Raw genomic sequence first — 20896 nt, 5'->3', positions numbered from 1 at the left:
TAAAAGTTAGTCTATTATTTAGTAATAATTGTTCCATTTTTCTCAATCTGTGGCAATTTATTTTTTATTTTTTTTACAAATATATTAGTAATATGTATATAATGGTCAATCACTCTCCTTTGCCTATATATTGTATGCTTCGAAATAGAGGTCACTGCAATATAATTAATTAATACGTGATACTTATCCAAATTGCACAATTTGTATTTCTTGTATACAATTTGATACTCATCCAAATTCCACAGTTGTTGTATTATAATATTGTAATCAAAGAATTCAGAGTAATATTGCAATAAAAAAGAAGAAGAAAAGCAATGACTAAGCTTTAACCTACAAATGCATAGAAAAAAGAAAAATAGAAAAGAAGAAAGAGGATAATCATAAGGAAATAAGAAATTAAAGAAAGAGCCAGAGTAAAAATAATTAGACTGCCATTAATTTCTTTATAACAACAAAATAGAAAAGCGCAATGTACATTCACATACCTACAGAATCGAAACAATTAGAATTGAACTTTTGTTTTTGTAAGTTAATTTTTTATTTCTTCTTTGGATTTTGAATTTAGGATTCAATGATGATTAAGAATACCACAATCAAACAAACCATTAACCATCATAACTAACCATTTACAGTAATTATTTATTCAATATATATTGCCTGAGATAGTGAACGTCGAAGTTGATGACTTTGTTTTTCTAATTATCATTGCAAAACACAAATAGAAATATAATCACGAAGGATCAAATAAGATCAGATCTAAGATGTAATGCTTAACATATATGAAAGATCAGAATAAGACTGAGAAATTACAAAATACGAACGGCGACAGCAAAATCGGAATCAAACAAATAGTTTGAATTTATAGCGAAAATAAAGAGGAAGTAGTTGATTTGGAGGGAACATTACAGCCTTACGCCTTGGCCCAGGCTCTTCCTCACCAAATTCTTCGCGAAATTCCCTAAACAACTTGTCTTGAATTCTTTCCAGCTTTCAGACTTGGAACCATCACCCATCATGCGGTAGTCGATGAATTTTATTGCGTGACTGGTAAATACGTGGTACAATTCGTCCAGATTGGGTTTCTCCATTCTTGTGTTCTGTGCAAGAGAAAACCATTAGCGAAGAAAATTACCTACCTTAAAATGTCAAATGCTTATAAACATAACTAACACAAACTTATTAGCACATTCTACGAAATTGCATGATAAGGCTAATTACATGTCCAAAACACGTAGGGTAAGAAAAGTTAACAATTGTTTTTTCTTTCCCAAATCATAACTGCTTTCAACTTTTGTTTGCCGGAAAAGCACAAGTATATTCATCTGAGTCAAACTGTTAGTTCTGAGCTTAAAGAAAAACCAAAAAAAAATAAATAAATAAAAAACCCAAATTTGTAAATATAAATTTACTCACTTTTTTTACACAACAAAATACATACAATCAGTCGATCACGGTGTTACTCTTATCCCTAGACCACTAATCCCTTTCGCGAAGCAAAATCAAACATATACAAACAATGTTCAAAAAAAAAGATAGGAAAAGATCCATACATACCTAGAATGAAAAAACAAGTTCTTGCACAAAAATTAAACAATCATATTGCAACTAGCAAAAGTGCTATTTAATGCTTGCAATCCTGATAAAATATACCTAATTGAAACACAAATTAAGAACTGCTATTACGTCAATAAAAAAGAAAAAGAAAAATGTAATGACTGACTATCTGAAAAAAAAATCTAAGGCCACAATGAAACAGAGTTAACATTTCTACAATCAACAACTATTAAAACCAAGACAACCATGATATATGATATCTTTTATATATATAAGACATTTTACGGCGACCCAATTAATCATTGACATTATTTATAAATGTGAAATACAACCATGTACAAGAAGAGAGAATGGTCATGAAGTAATGAACTAACAACTGACAAATCCTTAGAAAATAATATCATTTGTTAGGGGGACTTTTTAAATAAAACTTGTATTAGGCTTGCACCATTTGCACATTTTCAATGAAATTATCAGTCTTAAAAAAAAAAAGAAAGAGATAGACCATATGCGCAATGAAACATGTGCATCAAAAAATGTTCTTCTTCGTTAAATAATCTTAGATTTGGTGAATACAAAGATGCAATCCATCACAATACAAATATTTTTCATATTCTTAGGAAATGAGATTAGGAATAAATAATAGGTAAGTATAAAGTACAAGTACAATAAAAAATGGCTTTGGATTGGATTGGATTGGATGGAAAGGGAAGCTGACTTGAACGATCCAAAGAGCAGTGGTGGTGGCGGCGACACCCCAGAAGGCAGCAGACTGAACATCAATGGGCTGAAGTCTAGGCCGAAGACATTTCATGAGTCCTCCCGATCTAGATGCGATCCCAGCAGACATTTTCAGATATATTTGTCTCAAATCCGAATATGTTAGAGTAAAAGCAAATATAATGAACAGACAGGTACATATGACCCTGCAACCAATACACATCGAAGGAAATTAGACCAAAGAAAAATACAGAAAGTTAAGCATTAAAGCCTACCATGAAGAAGTTAAAATGGATGCGTAAAAACAGAATTGGTAGCAGATAACCAATGTGCCACTACTACTACAACTACAACAACAAAGCCTTAGTCCGAAAAGAGTACAGAAACAAATCTTGACAATTTGTTCCCTTGCATTAATAGACATTCCTGTGTCATTTGGTGTTTTTTTAATTTATATTTCTTTCAAATGATAACATTTCAGAATTTAAGTGAAAAAAATACAACCAGTTACAAACTTATAAACTTCTAAAAAATACAAGCAGTCACGGAAACTCATTTGAGATTAAGTGGAAAAACTTATAAATTTGTCCTAACTTGGTGCTTTCATTAAGCCCTCTAAACCTGCCTAAGGAACAGGACACTAATGGGAATAATTTCACTTCATTTTTTTTTTTTTTCAAAAAGCGGGGGATGGAGGGGCTATTAAACTAGTATATACAGTTAGACCCAAGTGATGTGTGAGACCTAATTTTCTCTGTGGTGGCACCGACTGTGTGGCACCATGGGGATTTGGACACTAAACAGAGTTTGTTCATGCAGATTTGAAGTATTCCTTGCAAGGTTGATTAGAAGTTCACACCAAGACAATTACAGAGAATTAAAGTTCAAAGCAGAGGAACTACCTTTGATTGCAGGACCTTTTGACTGTCACTGAAATATTGATTTGGATGATTAATCCCAGCATCACATGATGTTCCATTCACAGCTTCAAATTTCAAGGTGCATGCCAACTGCATATATGTTATGAAGTTGTTCACTAATCTTAACCAAGATTTCAGAACTAATACAAAGCCAACAGGAAGCAACTTATAGGCAGCTGTCCAAACCTGATAATGTATATTTCGCACTTTGTCCATTACATCTTCAACTGCCCTGTTAGTTATTCCCATTTTACCAAGGGCAGCTCTTACGTTCTCCTCACTGTTACAAAATAATTGATAAGACAATAGGAAATATCAAATAGAGTTCCTTCACAAGCTCCCCAAAGTGCCGTCATTGTCAATACATTATGCGCTGCTTAGGTAATTAGAAGTAACTAAGAAATGCAGCATCAGATTTATGAATAGATATGAATGATGTAGTTTCCCTAGTCAACCTAAAGTAAAAGAAAAAAATAATTTCACACATTGACTCATTTCATGGACACACTTATTTGGAACCTCACTGGTTTATCTTTGTCCTGAAGAAAAGAAAAATAGAGAGGATCACAAAATAAAAGTAATAACCTAACATATTTATCTCACATAGAAAATATGCCCTACCTTGTAATTGAATCTTAACATATTAAATAGCTTCTACCAAGCTAACAGGAAGGATGATTGCTAAAGGTGGATGAAAAAGCATAAATATGTAAGTAAAATTTCCTAGCATTAATACTGATATTTGTTTTTTGATTTAGAAAGTTCTGGTGATGGATTTGTGAGGTCTTTTTGGGTTAAGAAAGAAAAAGAAAAACGAAGACAAAACCACAAGTTGGCTAAAAGATGAAAAGAACTAATTCAAATACTTTTGGACTTGAGCAACAAGTACGTTAGTATATCCGTAGGAGAAATGCAATTAGGGTAGCAGGGATTCATATGGTGAAGTCCAGAAAGGATGTGATCACGATTCTGTGATTTGACCGTAAGTTTTATAGCAGTTTAGAGAGTTTAATTCCATCAATTACTAGTTGAAGATACTTACAATAACTATAATAAAGCTATAGAAGTGACCTGAAATGTCGATAGGGGCATCCATGATGATCTCCTACGCCAGGAGCTGAAGTGATGATCGTTTGACAAGAATAAGGTGTATAATCCTGCATACATATAGAAATAAGCAATATTTAAATGTGTCACAAACACATTCATACAAGTACACCAAGGAAGTACAACTTCCTCTCAGGAAATTTTCTGACAAGAGGTCAGCGCCTTTAAGAATAACATGAGTAGGAAACTAAGACTAGTTCCACCCATTTCTTTTCTTCATTAGATGTTCCTTTGATTTTTATTATTCCTGATATGAACCACTGAACTCCTGTAAAACTCTAATAATGAAATCTCTAATCTCCAGCCCAACAATCTTTTTAAGCAAAGAAGAATACAGCATTTAAAATTATCCTCTTAATGAAGTTTGTTCACTTACAGTTCTCTTCCCTTCTCTTCCATAATTATGACGAATGCTGTATGCATATTCCTTGTCAAACCTTTCAGACCCAACCTGTAACAACAAGATTAAGCACTAAGCATAGATTGAATAGTACTTGCAAGAAACAAGGCACTGCATACCAATCCGTATTGTCACAAATAATATACCAAAATTTCTGCACATATATGTGGGAAGAAGGAGAGAGAGGCCTATCAAATAGTGTTTGTAAGGACCAGGGCACTGTATACCAAGCATAATCTCACTGTTGACATAGCAAAATTTCTGTGCATGGATGACAACCATGTATACATATTTTGCTAGATTTATTTATTTTTTATGAAAACACATCTATTGTTAGTTGTTACTAATAATTGATCTATGTAATGTTCAGGTGAATCCATAATTAAATATAACATTTGCAGTTGCCATTTGTTTCCAACTTGTAATTGACAATATGTAGAATATGCATATGCACAGAAGGCAAAGGAAAACATATATGCAAAATACTTCAAATAGCACCATGCTTATCCTTTGGGAGAACTCAGCTTTCCAAAATGCAAGGGCATCTTCCAGCTTCAATCCAACACCCTGCACATGGAGAAAAATTAATACACAGTAAAATAACAACTAGTAACAAGGCACAGAAAAATATGTGATTTATAAAAGGTAAGTTGGTAACTATTTCGGCTTCCACAACATCACTACAAATAACCCTACTACTTTTGCATGTCTGATGCATGCAACTACTAATCGAACTATGCATAACAATTATGCATGATATAGTAAAGCTTGGATGTGATTAACTACTTGCATCACTTGTGTGTGGGTGTCTGCATGTGTGTGTACATAAAAAAAGAACAGAATCAATTTAACCCAGTTACACACGCTTACATTGAGAATATGTTGTATACATGCATGAAATAAAAATAGAAATGCAAGTCGTGATTGATAAAGCAGACCCCCAAGCAAATAAACTGCCCATAGATGCTGATTGCGAAGTGTGCAACACACTTATGCAGGTCATGTCCAACAAGGAAAAACACTCTTTAATTGTTTGTAGGAACATAAATAAGCAGATCTATTCTATACCGATAAGTAGCAATATGCAATTAGAAGTTTACTTGAATCATGCATCTAAAATTTGTTGGTGTCTCGTAATTGAAATGTTAATACAAAATGTGTAACAACTAACAACACACAATAAAATGCATATCCAAGCAGGTAGTGAAATACAACCTTGAGAAAGAGACCTAACTGCATCCTCCCTCCATGCTTTAGATGATGATCCTCTCTCAGCTGCACAATTGGCATAAAGAACCACATGGAAACGAAAACATTAGTTTATTCAGAGAATACATTATATACACATAGATGTAAATCAATACACACACACACACCAAAAATATAGAACATACAAGAAAAAAGAGATGAAGGATATAAATAAAATGATGAACAACTAATTACAAAAAATAATAACCCAATTCTATGAAAATTGTCTTACCTTTTCAAAAAGGTGGCGCATGCACAAAGGAAATGAATTCTTGGCTATTTGGTCAATGTCCTTTATTGATATCTCAGCAAATTCCCTTGGCTAAAGTGATATTCAACCAAAATTAATGACAATTAATTTACAAATATGTGATCCATAAGTAAGAGGATTAGCAAATATAATAAATAAAGTACCTGAGAATGGTCAGGTCCCAAGTAGCTTGAGCATAGGGCTTGTACAATGCAGGCATTAATATAAAAATTGTCAAGCACCATACTTGAAACAAAGTCTCTTCAACCAATAAGGTTCACAATCCAATACTTACAGGAGTCAACCTATCCTTCTCTTGTTCTCTAATTGTAGATGTCCACTTTCTGAAAGCAGAAACTGAAAGTTCTATCAATCTGAAAGTCTAGACCCTTATTTTGACAATAAAGACGAATAAATTCTGCAAGTTTATGCCTAATTCATAAGCAAATCATAGGCATGATGTGGACTAAATTAAGCAATAAAGATGATGTTTCAACATTAGATATTGAAGAATAAACAAATTCCTTGTTTAGTGCATTTCCTCTCTTTCTTAATATTTCTCTATGGAGGGTGACTACCTCGAATTATGTCAGTTCTCCTACAATTCCTATCCCTCCCTATTAAGAATCACTAGGTTCCTAACAGAATAACAATTGATATGGATCCAACAGAAGTACAACTAATCTATGTGCAAAATTCCATATGTATAAAACTGTTCTTCCAGTAAAACTATCTATAGACAATAATGTATGTCCTAATTCCACATATTCAAAAATTTAAGGTTTCTCCCAACGGAAACAAGAAGGTTATGCAGCTCAGTTTTACAATGTCTCTACACACCCTATCAACACTGCAATCTGTTTACTAGTTAACAAAGACCAATGTAGATATTGCAAACATAATAATAGAAAGCTTTATGAACTTTAAATAGCAAACAACAACCTGTTTGTCAGAATGAGTGCCTTTGACAGATCACTACGGAATTGTGTGGCAACAAGGGAAACCACCTATGAAGGGGGAAAAGGAAAAATGAGCTAATAAACATCTATCACTTATGAATGTGAAAAAATTTAATGGCACGAACAGTTTATAACCTGATTCATGGCGATGTATGCATACCCTTTATGGATAAATACTCTTCCACCAGCTACAAGTTCTGGAACTTCTTCAAACGGTACCTTCATTGGGGTTGGGAAAAAACATAGATATATATTACATTCAGTCTAGTTTATGGTTGGCACCTTCATAATCAGGAAGAAAAAAGAGCAATAAAATGGTTATTAAGATAATAAAAGGCCACAGACATCAATACCAGCTAACGGCTGACCAAAGGATTGAGCAACTTGCTTTAAGCCTTCCTTCACACTCTGTGGAGGAAAATATGTTAATATAAGCATTAAAGAGCATGATAGTTGAAACTCTAGAAGGCTTGGGGACTATATATTTGAGAGGAAGCATAGGCTAAGAATGTTTGCCAGCAAGTGTATCTTACTTTACAGTGATTACAAGTGTTTGCTAAGTGTTCTCTGAGAGAGAAAATCATTTTAACCAGATGGGATGTAATTACCTCTAATTCTGCATTGCTGGCTGCTCTGTAAGGAAGATTGAATTCTGCCATGAGTGCTCTCTGCAATCCAAGCAAAGCATCAATAACTGGCTTGAATAAAGTACATACACTATATAGAATAAGCAGATCCTACCTGAGTTTCAGGTCTTTCAAACAGAAGCTGGTAACGAAATAGGATAGTCTCCATGGAAAGAAACCATTTCCTCAAGTCCTCCCTAAGACACCAACAAAATAAATCAAAAAAAAAAAAATTTGAAATTCATAATAATAACTAAGAAAAAAAAAACCAATCTTACGTCTTGCAATACACGAGACGAAGAACAAAGTGGGATATTATATCCTTGTTGACAACCTTGAAGGCGTCTGGATGCCTCATCTTTGCTTTCCATAGATGATCTGCCTGTTCAAAGCGTATAGGTTAATTTGGCATAAGGTCTATTACAGTGAAGTAATCAATTTTATTCGAGAAATTTACCAAATTTTTCATTTCTTCTGATTTCTTTCCACGGGATAAACCATTAGCAATCCCTTTAAGAACTGCATCCACAAATAGCTATAAATTACCACAACTCTTGAAGCTTTAAATTCAAACTAAAAATGAGAATTTTTGCTTTTCAAATTAAAGAAATCTATAAAATTGAGCCATACAACTTGATTAATTGATTCACACCACATTTTCTAAGCTTGATAAGGTGGTTCTAATGATGTATCTGATTAAATTTTCTGAGTGCCGTAGATGTAATCTGAAGGAGCCCCCCAATTGAGTATAGTTTCCATAACAAATGACAGCACACAAAATAATATAATCTAATCAACTTTTCTTTTTTGATAGGTTAAAAAAAAGTTTATCATCTGTTTAAATTTAGATGTAATTGGAAGGAACCAACTATATCATTGATCATACACTATACTGCCCAAATCCATGCGAACTGCACCACTGCTGTTCTAACTGAAATTTTGAATAAAGCTGTAGTGCTACTACTGATGAAGGAAAAAAAAAAGTGTAACGCTATTACTTACAGTTACTGCAATTCGTGAACCTTTATACCATGACTTGTTCTCTTTCCTATTCTCCAAGAAACTGAAGACATCCTGTAACAAGAAATATAACATTAGCCTCGAGCCTGACTTTGGAAAGTAGTATGACAATATTCATCCAAAAAAAAAAAAGTATGAGAATCTTTTACCCCTTACATCAGATTCCACCACAGTTTCCTTTGAATCTTGAAGAATCTTTTTCAGTTTTGTGGCATTCTGTAACTTTGTCTGAAACAACAAAATAAAGGAAGTAAATCAAGCACACATGACAGGAATCCTTGCCTAATTTATTTTTATACAAGAAATATTACTCTGAAAAAAGGGAACAACAACTTCGCTGCTGCAGATATAGGCAGAACAACAGTAATTTCCTGTACACATGTATTGGGACTATAAATGTAGGTATGCCTATTGGAGTTTATAGGGACACTTTTTTCCCAAACAAGAATTACTCATATGTCATCCAGCAAGCTTTATTACAGTTGATAAGCTGCAGAAGGGCCCACAACCTCAACTTTTGAGGATGGCATAAACAAAGACACTTGTACAAGACCAACTTCAGGAACAAAAAATTTGTTGTTGTACATTGCCAAAGATCTTTCATTTTATAGTGAAATTTTTACAAAATAAATAAATAAAAAAGAAGAAATATCTATCTTTTTGTTTATGTGATTTCATCAACTAAAATATATCTTTATGTAGAATTTTTTTTGCAGCAAGCAAAACTTCACAAAACAATCAAACCTGTAAAGAATGCAGTAATGCATATTGAGAAGTCAATATTATGGTCCAATTCCATGACTTTAGCACTTACTCAAGGTTCACCAATTTTGTGTTTTTTAGCCCTCGTGTAATGTTTGGGCGGGGGAGGAGGCTGTGGGACATCAACCTTAGGGTCATCATCGTGCTGCAAATTCCATTAAATGCATGCAATCAATATTCGGTATAATGATAAGAATAAAGTGAACTAGAAAATATATTATTACATTCAAATTAATGTTATCATACCATAGAGCTGCCTCGATGTCCTATTTTGTGTCCACCTGTCCCACAAGTGGGTGCTTTTCTAGTGCGTTGCGGTCTATCTCGTGGGGGTGAGGGCTGATGAGGGGGATGCTCATCCGGTACATCAGTATGTGGCTGTGGAGTGTCAATACCAACTGGAGGTCCTAGAGGGTCAGATGAGGATGCGGTAGGTGGGTAATCATGCTCTATGTAGAGGTCAGGAGTGGGTGCAGTAGAGCCGGTGGGTGGGTATGAGGGTGTCTCGAGGAGTATAGGAGGGGTCACATTTTGATCAATACTGACATCGAAATTGGGCTGCAAAGGTGGGCTGGGTGAAGGGACCTCAGGCTGAGGAGATGCATATGGGATGGGTGAAGGGACCTCAGGCTGAGGAGATGCGTGCGGGATGGGTGGAGGCATCTCAAGACTAGTTACAACCCGAGGGGTTGTTGCACGCCGACCACGGCCCCTGACTGCACTTGTGCTTGGGCTTGCTGTAGCAGGCCGACCACGACCCCTAACTGCGCTTGTGCTTGGGCTTGTAGTAGCACGATGACCAAGGTTGGTGTACTTACAGGTACTGCGCTTGTGCTTGGGGTTGCAGTAGCTGCTAGTTCAGTCTCATATCCATTGTTTGCATGGCCATTTACTGCAGGACCACCACCAAGGCCAGCCACATTATTTAGGACACGCCGGACATGGTTGTGAGCTTGGCTGCCTTCAGGAAGCATCGCCAACAACGCTAAATGGATTTGAATCTGAAACGAAGAAAGAACCAGTACAATCAGATTTGAGACATTTATGTATCAATTAATGAATGAATAATATAATACTTATGAATCTACTCAAAACTAATAGTTCTATTAGAATACTATATGTATCAGAAACTCTTTAATTACATGTCAGTCAAATCAAACCAGATTTGCTGAGAAATTCATAGAAATTGATTCTACGTTCATACATGTACTCAAGTAAAACGAAGTAGGCAATAAAATGTAATTAGAACACATTACCATTATATCTAATTTAGCGCTGTTGCGGTCGACATACTTTCGAGTGACCGGACGGTACCAGACGTAATAGGCATGATTGCGGGGCATCTCACCAATCTGAGGAGGTGCATGACAAACTTGTTGTCGTCTCACTTCCCATGAAATGATATACGGTCCATGCTCCTCCCTCCAATTCTTTTCCACCTTCCCACGTAAGTCTATTTTATGCAGTCTATCATCGTAGACAACATCGTCAGGTTGCTCCTACGCCAAGCCAAACTGTTAAAGGATACGGTCCGGGTGGTGTCTCTCTACTATGCAAAAACACACAAGCGGCACCCTTGCTGTCCACGTATCCCTCCCTGCAACGCAGAACTCAGGAAGGTGGCCGAAGGCTGCCTCGTATGGCTGCCACACAATCTACAATAAAAAATAAAAAAAAAAACAATTATCATAGCATCTTAAAATGTGAAACAAGGGAGAATACATAAATAAAGGGTAAAACTAAAATTATAACAAAAGATATGTTAAAGGATGAAGCAATCATATTCTTAAGGAAAATTATCATAACCAAACAGAATTTTTGAATATTATTACCTAGTCTGACTGCATTGTAACTAATTGCTCGTGATAGTGGACCAAGGCCATACCGGATGGCCTACTCTTCGGGCTTGGCACCTGCACCCACCTACAATTACGAGCAAATAACATAAGAATAATAATACAATTTAGTTACTAAGAAGAGTACATTGCATAACACACTTGGTATCAGGAAAAGATTTACTTAAATGCAAGTGGAGCATATGGCCATGGGCCATAATCACATCCAGGTGGGGGCTCTATCCTCGGGCACAAGAATGGCAACCTTGCCTATGCCCAATACTGGACCAAGGTGCACGCCCCACCAATCTGTGATGCCCCTTTCTCGCTTGCCCAACACAACTCCCTGTATAACCAGGCCAGGCAACCACTACCCCAACTATACTGTGGCGGATCACAAAGGTTGCGCATGAAGTCCAGGAACATCAGATGCACTCTATCTCCTGACTTGTCCATGAAAATTTTATCCCCTACTAGCGCTAAAATATAGCACCGGGCATACTGGTGTATTTGCATCTCCGTTGCGTCATGAGGCAGTGGCGCTGCAATGGCCTCAACAAGTCGGCTGATGAGAATTCTTTGCCCTACCAAAGTTTTATTGTCATTCGGCAGAGTATATCCAAGCAACTCTGTACACAGTTGCCTCCAACCCCCATCATCCACCACAGCAGTTGGCCAACCAAGACGTCACCGTCTATAGGAAGTCCGAAAATTACCTCTACATCTTGTAGGGTGATTGACATCTCACCATGTGGAAGATGGAAAGTATGAGTCTCCGGCCGCCATCGCTCAACTAGGGCCGATATTAGGCAATGATCTATCTCTCTAGAAGGGGCTCTAAACAATCCTTCCAGCCTTAGCAATTTGATAATGTCAATCACTCGATTATCTTGCATCTGAACGTTTGCTATTTCCTTAGTGCGACCACGGCATGTAAGTGGGCCCGAGTCCTACAAAATCGATAAAAATTATAGTGGTTGTTAGAACTAGAAATACAACATTGAAAGAACTTGCTAACTAAAAGTCAAAGACAACGTAAAAATTAAAGCGGTTGTTAGAACTAGAAATTTTACCTCGCCATTCCAAATGGCCTCTGATCGATGATGTGGTTGTCGTGTCAACAATGACCTCTGAAGCGGATTGGGGTGCAAGATCTCTAGCTCCTCATCGATCCGAGGCTCCATACTGCAAACAGTGCTACTGTGAGATCATTAATAGTGTAGGGGCAAATGAGTGCTATTCTACATGCAAGGAAAATCTATACTGAAGAGCAGCTTATTGGCATTATTTAATAAGACAACTTTGTTTACAGAAAACTCAAAAACAATGATGAGTAATTATGTCAAAATGCTTGAGAAGCATTAATAAACACGATGTGCTTCTTCATATAGTAGTTCATTTTGTTGTTCTAAAAACACATGGAAAGATTGTCAAATTAAGTAGAATGTAATAGAAGCTTTAACTTCTTCACTATAAAGATCACTAATAGAAACACCTGTCCATAGAATCTTCAGCCATAATGTTGAGTGGGATTAGCTACATTAGAGATGTTTTCTGGTAATGGCGGAAGAATTGACCACATTTGACAAATCAAACTACTTCATACTAGTAAAAACTATTAAAGGATCCTCTAATTTTCCAGTTTCATAGGATGGCAGAGGATAGCACCAAAATGCAGTACCAAATTGATAGAAAGAATGAGTTTACGACTTGGAAAGATGGGCAAGGCTAAGTCTCTTAGAGCAGGCTGGGGTTGTTTCAACTCTTCAAGAGACAAAATCTTGGAAAATGCCTCTCAGTTATTCTTTCTTGTTGATTATAAAAGATGACTATACTATTTTTTTGATAAGTAATTATAACAGATGACTACAATATGCACTACTTTGTCTATTTATAGTTACACAAGGATGCATGCCATTGGCTAACTGCAATGCTTTAAATATATATATATATATATAAGTAATAAAGATTTATGTACTATATGTGGGACCTACACAATGTGAGTGTGATAGTGAATAGTCTTACTAGAGTACCAGTGTAGAACAAGGCAATTGATTCTTCAATTTTTCATTTTATTTAATTAAACACAAGCTTGACCAAATTGAGATTTAATTGGTTTGGTCGAAGTAAACCTGGAGTGGGAATATGGATTATATTTTAGTGCTAGGAGGCTACTAGCTAATAAGGGCTAAGGAATGGCATCATTAATATTGCAGTGATATCGTACTAATAATTGCTATTTGATGAAACCAATATCACTACGTTTTAATACTAATTAGTTGCTGACAAATACTATTAGATTTTCTTTTGAGTAATCTCATTAATTCATTGGATATTTTATATTTCACATATCAAATGATTCATCTAGTCAAACAAATGTGGTTTCAGTCAATGTGCCCATTAATTTAAAATAAAAAGCAAGTCCACTTTTTAGGGATTCAATTCATACATAAATGACCTGCTACTGTAAAATAGAATTTTCTTCAAAAAAAGTAAGTTTGCAACCTACCCCAATTAAGCAAACTACTATAGCTTCTATTTCTAGAAGTTATCATGGTATGTTTTATTCCTAAACATTGTTAGTACTATTAAAAGAAAATTACTATTTGGGAGCGGGTTGTGTTCTTATATTGAATTATTTTTAGTAATAAATTATAAATTAGGACAATATTTATCTAATCACCCATGTAAAACCTTTTATTTTTTTTTCCATATTTGCTTCCCATGTTGGGAAGATTAAAAGTATGAACCCATATAGAAAATAATAATCTGACCACTTTTAATTTTTTCTTAATTTGAACTACTCCATTCTACCAAACATGGGGAAAAAATCAATCTTTCATTTTGTGTTTACTGAGCTTGAGCCATCTCATTGGAGACCATTTGTCAACATTTGAGACTTCATAGCAGAATTGTCATCATATGATTCGAGAATTACTATTTTATTAGCACCAAGCAGGGTTAAGTGGTTAACCAGATTTAGTTTGTTGCAAGTCTTTTTGTTCTTGGTTCTTAGCCACCATAAAAAAGAGTGGGGTTATAAGTGCTTAACCAGTATTAAGATTGGTAATTTTGAGAGGGCGCCATAAAAATTTCAAGAATTAACCAATTGACAAAGGCCAAATACCAAATTTTGCCATTTCTTTTGAAGCACAATCTAATTGTGTCATTACGTACATAGACAGAGGAAGGTCTATAAGAGATCGGAGGTTGGAAAGTTGAGACTTAAGGATTGGTATGAGAAAGTTTTTGGGAATCTGTTGCAGTAAGTTGAGAATGCTGGAGGAAAGCTAGAGGTTGTTCAAAACAAGGTGCTAAGTTTCAATTTTATCTGGCATGACAGCAAATGCTGCTAAGAGTGAAGTTTCCACTTTGGGGTGGATCAACAAAAAAAATAATAGATTCAAGATCTTTTAAAGTTCAATCATTTAAATAACTAGTACCTAGTTGTCTTGTAAATATTATAAGCCTTTCATTGAGAAAATCACAACTCGTATAATCTCATGAACTACCAAGAATCTCTCTATTGTTGGGAGACTCTGACTTATTCAATCTATTCTGTTCAGGGTTCAAGGGTACTGGCCTGGGGTTTTTATTCTCCCTAAAAAGGTTATTAGGAGCTTGGACAGTAACTTTAACAGTTTCATAGGAAGGGAAAGAAGGGGGCTTGAGGTTAAAAAACTTGAGGATTGGAATAAAGTTTTCATAATGAAGCATATTTGAAATCTTTTTGTCTTGACCAGATAAATTTGGGTGGCTTGGGTTAAAAGCTTTTGGGTTGTTAAAACTTAAAGGTCCAGAGAAAATTTATCTTGGGGTTGGAGGACGATTTCAAAGCAAAGGGAAGACTAGGGACTACATTTTCTTTGATTGCTCCATAACTAGAAGGATTTGGCATCAGGTCAGAGTTTAGAGTTTGATGGAGGAATCTGGTTATGACTGGGGTTAGGTGCTTCAATGGAGTAACGACACTTGAAGAATAAAAGATTTTAAAGTGCTCTGTCAGCAGGCTTGTGTTATCTGCTGTGGTGTACCACATCTGGTTACGGAGAAACACTATATATTTTTACAGAAATTATAAAATTGGTGCCTAATCTCAATTTGGTCCCTAATCTTTTTGTTGTGTTGGTTTGGTCCCTAATCTTTTAATTTTGTGTTAAAATGGTCTCTGTTGTTAAGTGATAGATTAAAAATGTTATATGTCTAACTAGTAAAAATAAAATATTAATTTCATTTACATAAATGGTCATGTGTACTGCCACGTTTGTCTGCAAAGATAGAAACTTTTACTTCAAAAGTCAACTAGGAGAAGAACATATAAATGCACATTAAGAAAATATTGGGCAGCAGGTTAGCACAAGAAAAAGGAATATACATCATAAAACGGAATAAAAAATTGTTAGTTCAAAGCCTGCAAAGTTTTAATAGAAAGAAAGGGCCTAGAAATGTGCTCTAAGGCAAGCAAGTGAAGCAGAAAGTGTATTAAGAACACGTTCGACCAGTAAACAATTGACCCATGCTTATGATTTTTAACTAAGCAGGAGCATCATTACACGTTTATTTGAATCAGGTTGGAGGCCAACCTCTAGAAGTGACCAGTCACCTGCCCCCATATCCTTTTCATACAAAGCAACAATCTGGCCATTATATTATGTAAATGCAAGAACATAATTCTTTAAGCAGATTGTGAAATAGTATGACTATATTTGGGCAAGTTGTAAGTCTGAAAAAAAAAAAAAAAGGATAAAACAACAAACTTATCCACTTCACAAACAACTTGCTAAGGAAAATCAACATTGGAATTACTACGCAAAAGTCCAGGCAGGTGATCATAAGCATGGCATCAAGGCCTCAATTGGCCAAGGAAACTGCTGAAGCCACCCCACTTCTTTAAAAGGAGCAATAAGGAAGGGAGATGGCCTCTTAGTTGGAGCTCCAATGCTGCACATACATTAACTTCAAGCTACTAATAATATTGTGAAAAACCAAAACAATCATACCAGAAATAGAACTAATGCAAATCGATGATGTTTAAGCAATCAAAGAAATTAGAATTGGTAAGTTAGAAAAAAACATAATGAATTTTTTGGAGTTGGAATAATTTTGTAAACTTTTACAATTAAAAGAAATTGAATTCTGTAACAAATTAAATTACTACTTTCATTAATTCTGTTTTTTCTTTGAATCAATGTACTTTACAATTGGGTTTATACCCCCACAAGAATAAGCTTGTTCATTTAGAGAGAGAGGTAGAGAAGTGACAAAGACGCCTACAAGAATGAAACAGTGCAACTAAAGGAGACATATCTATACTATCCAAAAAATAAAAAAGAGGAGACACATCTTGACATTAAACAATGCAGTTGTAACAAAACAGGGACAACACAAAAGAAAATTATTTCAAAATTTTCATTGTGGTACCTTGGCATATTTCTTCAAATTTTGAGATTAAGAGGTTCTCATTCTCTTTGTCCTCATTCTCATTTCGAATTGGTTAGGGGATATATATAATCTTCAGCCCGCCAAGAATCTTAAAATCAATCATTTCATATATTTTGTAAAATTACCGTAGTATAGAACATGGTTTCCCAAATCCAAATGTATATTTATTAGTATCCAATTTTGGACCACAGGATGAAAACTGTGCCTTTATTTATGGAAGAAAGTAGGATTTTCATAATGATCCACACACACTTTTATTTACATTCATTCGATTATGGTAGCCTATGGTTCTGTCATGTAACACGTTCAAGTGAAATTGTAAAATAGTCCGTGTATCGCACGGGACATCATCTAGTTTAAATTAACTATAAGAGCATTATAGCTAAAGTTAATTTTCACAATGATGATGGACAAATTGAAGCTCTCAACATCGAAATCGATATATACTATCAAAAGAAGTAGTTTATTCCTAACAATATGAAGAAAGGAGTGAGGAAGCTACTTTAGCTCTTGAATTAACAACAATAAGCCTATAAAAACAAGAGCAAATTACACTTTTTCACACTAAACTATTATCTTGATTACACTTAACCCATTGAACTATTAGAAATTGAGTTTTATCAATGATTTCTTTGTTTTCTTTGGTCTCTTTCTGTTTAGAATGATAAAGATTGACAGATATCAATCTATGGAAACCAAACAATGACTCATTCCTTATTCCCATGGCTGAACAAAATGTGGCACAACCCCAAAACCCTGTCCACGCTCAAATACAGATGTTTTGGTGTAAGTTCTCATTTCATCAAACCCATAATTTGCATTACAAACCCACAAACAAAAATACATACAGAAAATTAAAACAAACCCAAAACAAATCAGTGAAAATACCATGAAACAAGATACACAAACAAATCAAACAAAACCCACAAACAAATAAAAAAAAAAACCCACAAACAAATCAAATGAAACCCAAACAAACTAGATTAAATATCAATGTAATCCAGATATTAACACTTTTTACACTAATGAAACCCAATCGAATGCTCAATCAGTTAAAAAAATTTAATTTTCCAAACAACCAAACAGAATAATATACATGCATTCACTGAAATGACATGAACCACCAAAACCCAAAAAGATCCTAAATTGAAAAACGAAATAGGTAACATCATGAAATTCCAAAACCTAAGATTGGAGTTGGAGAAAGAGAGAGTACCTTAGGCGCACGGTGGTTCAATGGGAGCAGTACTGACTTTGAGTGCCTGACTATCAATGGAAGCAGCACTGAGTTTGAGTGGCTGAGTGTCAATGGGAGCAGCACCTTCGGCACAGTGAGTTTGAGCGAGCGGAGTGTCTGAGAGTGAGTTGATTTTGAAATTTTCACAGTGAGGGGATGAGTTTGAGAGAGCGGAGAGCGGAGTGTCTGAGATTGAGAGATTTTGAAAGGATCTGAGACTGTAGATTGTTTTAAGTGGGAAGGGAAAAAAAACGTTAAAACGAAACCGAGTTTATAAAACTCGATTTTGGAAAGCAAGTTTTATAAACTCACCATCCAAGTGGAAACTTTCGCCATGTTGTCAACTGAAAAACCACAAAAACGAGTCTTAAAAGCTCGATTTTTAATTGGATCTCAAGTTTAAGAAACTCGAGATGCTATTATTATATATACTTTCGTAATAGGACAACTAACGAAATTCTTAGCATATTACAGTTATTTAGAAACGAAATTCTAATTTTCTTTGTTGATTGATTACTTTTCTTTTCTTCCTTCAAACGATGGGACATAATATATATACATTTTGTGGAAGCACTTATGTCAAAGTAGTGTCATTGCCAAGAAAATCTTGGCAATTTGGACTGGCCCATTTTGTCACAAAGAAATCTCACTTTGTGATGAACCAAAATAGTAATAAAGGAATTTGAAGAAGACTTATTAGTTATTAGCAGCACAAACTGTATTATATGAATTTTAATAATAAAAGAATTGAAATTTGAAGAAATTTTTTTTTCTCAACAAACATTTTTTAAAATAAAGGAACATTACAAACTTTAATAAAAAGTTATAGTAATTTTTAAGGAAATGTATGCTAAGTTATACTATACATAATATACTTTTTAAAATAATGTAAGACAATTACCCTTTATTTTAGAGAAACAAACACACGTACACATTCTCAACAAACACTTGCATTATGAATTTGAAATAATATCTTATATATAATCACTTCCTAACTTAAATCTATCTATAAATTTTATCAACAGAAAAATTTGTACTTATTAATAAAACTTATATATATATATATATATATATATAAAGACCAAAAACCAAACCCAAATCATTCTTTTAAAATGCTTTCATTACAATGAATGAACAAAGATTGCAGCAAAAACATACTTAAAAATTACTATTTGATTGTTGTGGGGGACCTGATCCACCATCGAAAGGATAGTTTTACGATGGAACAAAAACATATAGTGAGAAATAAATAATAAATAAATAAAAAAGGCAATATATATTTGACGTGTTAGAAAGCATAGTTATTCCAAACTTTTAGAAATTAAGGGCCCATTTGGTAATGTTGTTCTAATAAGGTTTTTTGTATTTTTTGTAAATACGTGTGAGTGAAAAAGTTTGTGAAAATACATGTAATATTATTTAAAAACTGAAAACATATATTTAAACACATATACCAAATGGGCCCTAATAGGCCATCTTATACAAGGTTCCTGATTTTGGGTTTTGAGAAAGGTGATTGGTAAGTGCACTGACTCTCAACTTTGGAGAGGTTGATTTTTGGACTCAAATCTGTGACTCTTCGTTTGGTGGGTAAGAGAATATTTGCCATCACAGTAAAGTCTGACATGGGTCCATCTATTCTTTTGTAAACTATATCCCATGGAACTGTTTTGTGACCAGTTGTCATTTCTCAGTAATCCAATGCATTCAGTAAAACGTTTTATTTTTCTTAATTAGAACCTATACTACTGACAGCTAACAGATTTTATATGACAATGGTCACATTTTATTGGGGCAGTGTTGTGGGTAAACACCCATGGAAGCATAACCCACATTAGATACACAGATGTAAGATCATGATGTTATATACTCTGATATGAGTAGAAGCATTTTTTATTTCCAATTTTTTTTAGAGCATATGGAATATAATTGTTCAATAGCTTTGGATCCATTTATTTAAAGGTGATACTAGAAATAAATGAATGCCAGTTATGTCGCTTTGTTGGACTTGTAGTTTAGAATTGTTCTAGATGTCATTGTCACTGATTTAGATGTCCTATAATTCTTTCCCTTGATTTTGAAGTACATACTGATTTTGCTATTATTATCAGCATCTTAGTCATCATCATATATAATCAGAATCTGATCCATTAGTTACCCTTTTTTGTGTGTAAGTAATCCATTAGTTGTTGTTAATAAGCCGCATGGCGTTAATGTGAAGCACCAAGAGTATTTTGTTGATAGTTGTAAGGTTGAATTTAATCAACCATGTGTTGGCTTTATTCCGTGACAAATTTGCTTGTAATACAGCACTTAGAAACCCTGTATTTAGGTGGGAATCATGTAAGGGTAGTGTGTGAGAGAGTGTGAAGAAATGCTCAAAACAGTGCAGTGAAGCAGAGACTCGCGGCTAGGACTCGCAGGAGGCTCACGGCTTGCAAGCCGCCAAAAGTTACACACACGCAGAGCATGCAAGGGAGCTGAACAGTCATGCCAGCTGGAGCACTACAGGACAAAAATCCAGACTGGCCATTCAGCTAGCTCGTGGCTTGAACTCGCGACTCAGTCAAGTCGCGAGGTCAAGTCGCCAGCCAGCCCTGTTTTGGAAAAACTGACTCTTTGCATTCCATTCTCACACCAGTATAAATACCCCTCATTCCCACAAAATATGGGTGGCTATTCAGAAAGAAAAACCCTAAGAGTGGTTTCTTCAAAACACCCACCCAATTAGAGAGAGCTGCTCATTCTTAGAGAGAAACCTTTGTAGTCTCTTCTCATTCCCTCTCTCATTGTCATACCTATTGAGAGGAGATTTC

At 34.9% G+C, this 20896-nt stretch overlaps 1 protein-coding gene across 1 annotated transcript; it reads right to left on the bottom strand.

Annotated features, from left to right (window-relative positions):
- Positions 1–791: 791 nt before the first annotated feature.
- Positions 792–10229, bottom strand: LOC115960332 (probable DNA primase large subunit). Its single transcript, XM_031079175.1, has 22 exons — positions 9813–10229; positions 9116–9175; positions 8954–9032; positions 8849–8858; positions 8787–8806; positions 8242–8303; positions 8063–8166; positions 7900–7981; positions 7767–7826; positions 7504–7566; positions 7294–7422; positions 7142–7206; positions 6496–6543; positions 6364–6412; positions 6182–6271; positions 5917–5976; positions 5200–5268; positions 4678–4752; positions 4266–4351; positions 3381–3474; positions 3177–3284; positions 792–1097 (listed from the first exon to the last, which is right to left on the bottom strand). The coding sequence occupies exons 1-22, from the start codon at positions 10227–10229 to the stop codon at positions 903–905; spliced, it is 2025 nt and encodes a 674-aa protein (XP_030935035.1). The 3' UTR covers positions 792–902.
- Positions 10230–20896: the final 10667 nt, after the last annotated feature.

The sequence above is a fragment of the Quercus lobata genome, chromosome 2, assembly GCF_001633185.2.
Source record: "Quercus lobata isolate SW786 chromosome 2, ValleyOak3.0 Primary Assembly, whole genome shotgun sequence".
Taxonomy (NCBI): domain Eukaryota; kingdom Viridiplantae; phylum Streptophyta; class Magnoliopsida; order Fagales; family Fagaceae; genus Quercus; species Quercus lobata.
The sequence above is the reverse complement of the archived record's forward strand: the minus strand, read 5'-3'. Positions and strand labels throughout refer to the sequence as shown.

Excerpts from the sequence above, each read along its gene's own strand:
- LOC115960332 (XM_031079175.1), bottom strand. The coding sequence starts at position 10,229 with ATGCCTCCACCCATCCCGCACGCATCTCCTCAGCCTGAGGTCCCTTCA. Across the intron at positions 7,982-8,062 it reads CGTCTCGTGTATTGCAAGAC|GGAGGACTTGAGGAAATGGT; the intron begins GTAAGATTGGTT and ends TTGGTGTCTTAG. Across the intron at positions 7,567-7,766 it reads CCAGCAATGCAGAATTAGAG|AGTGTGAAGGAAGGCTTAAA; the intron begins GTAATTACATCC and ends TTTCCTCCACAG.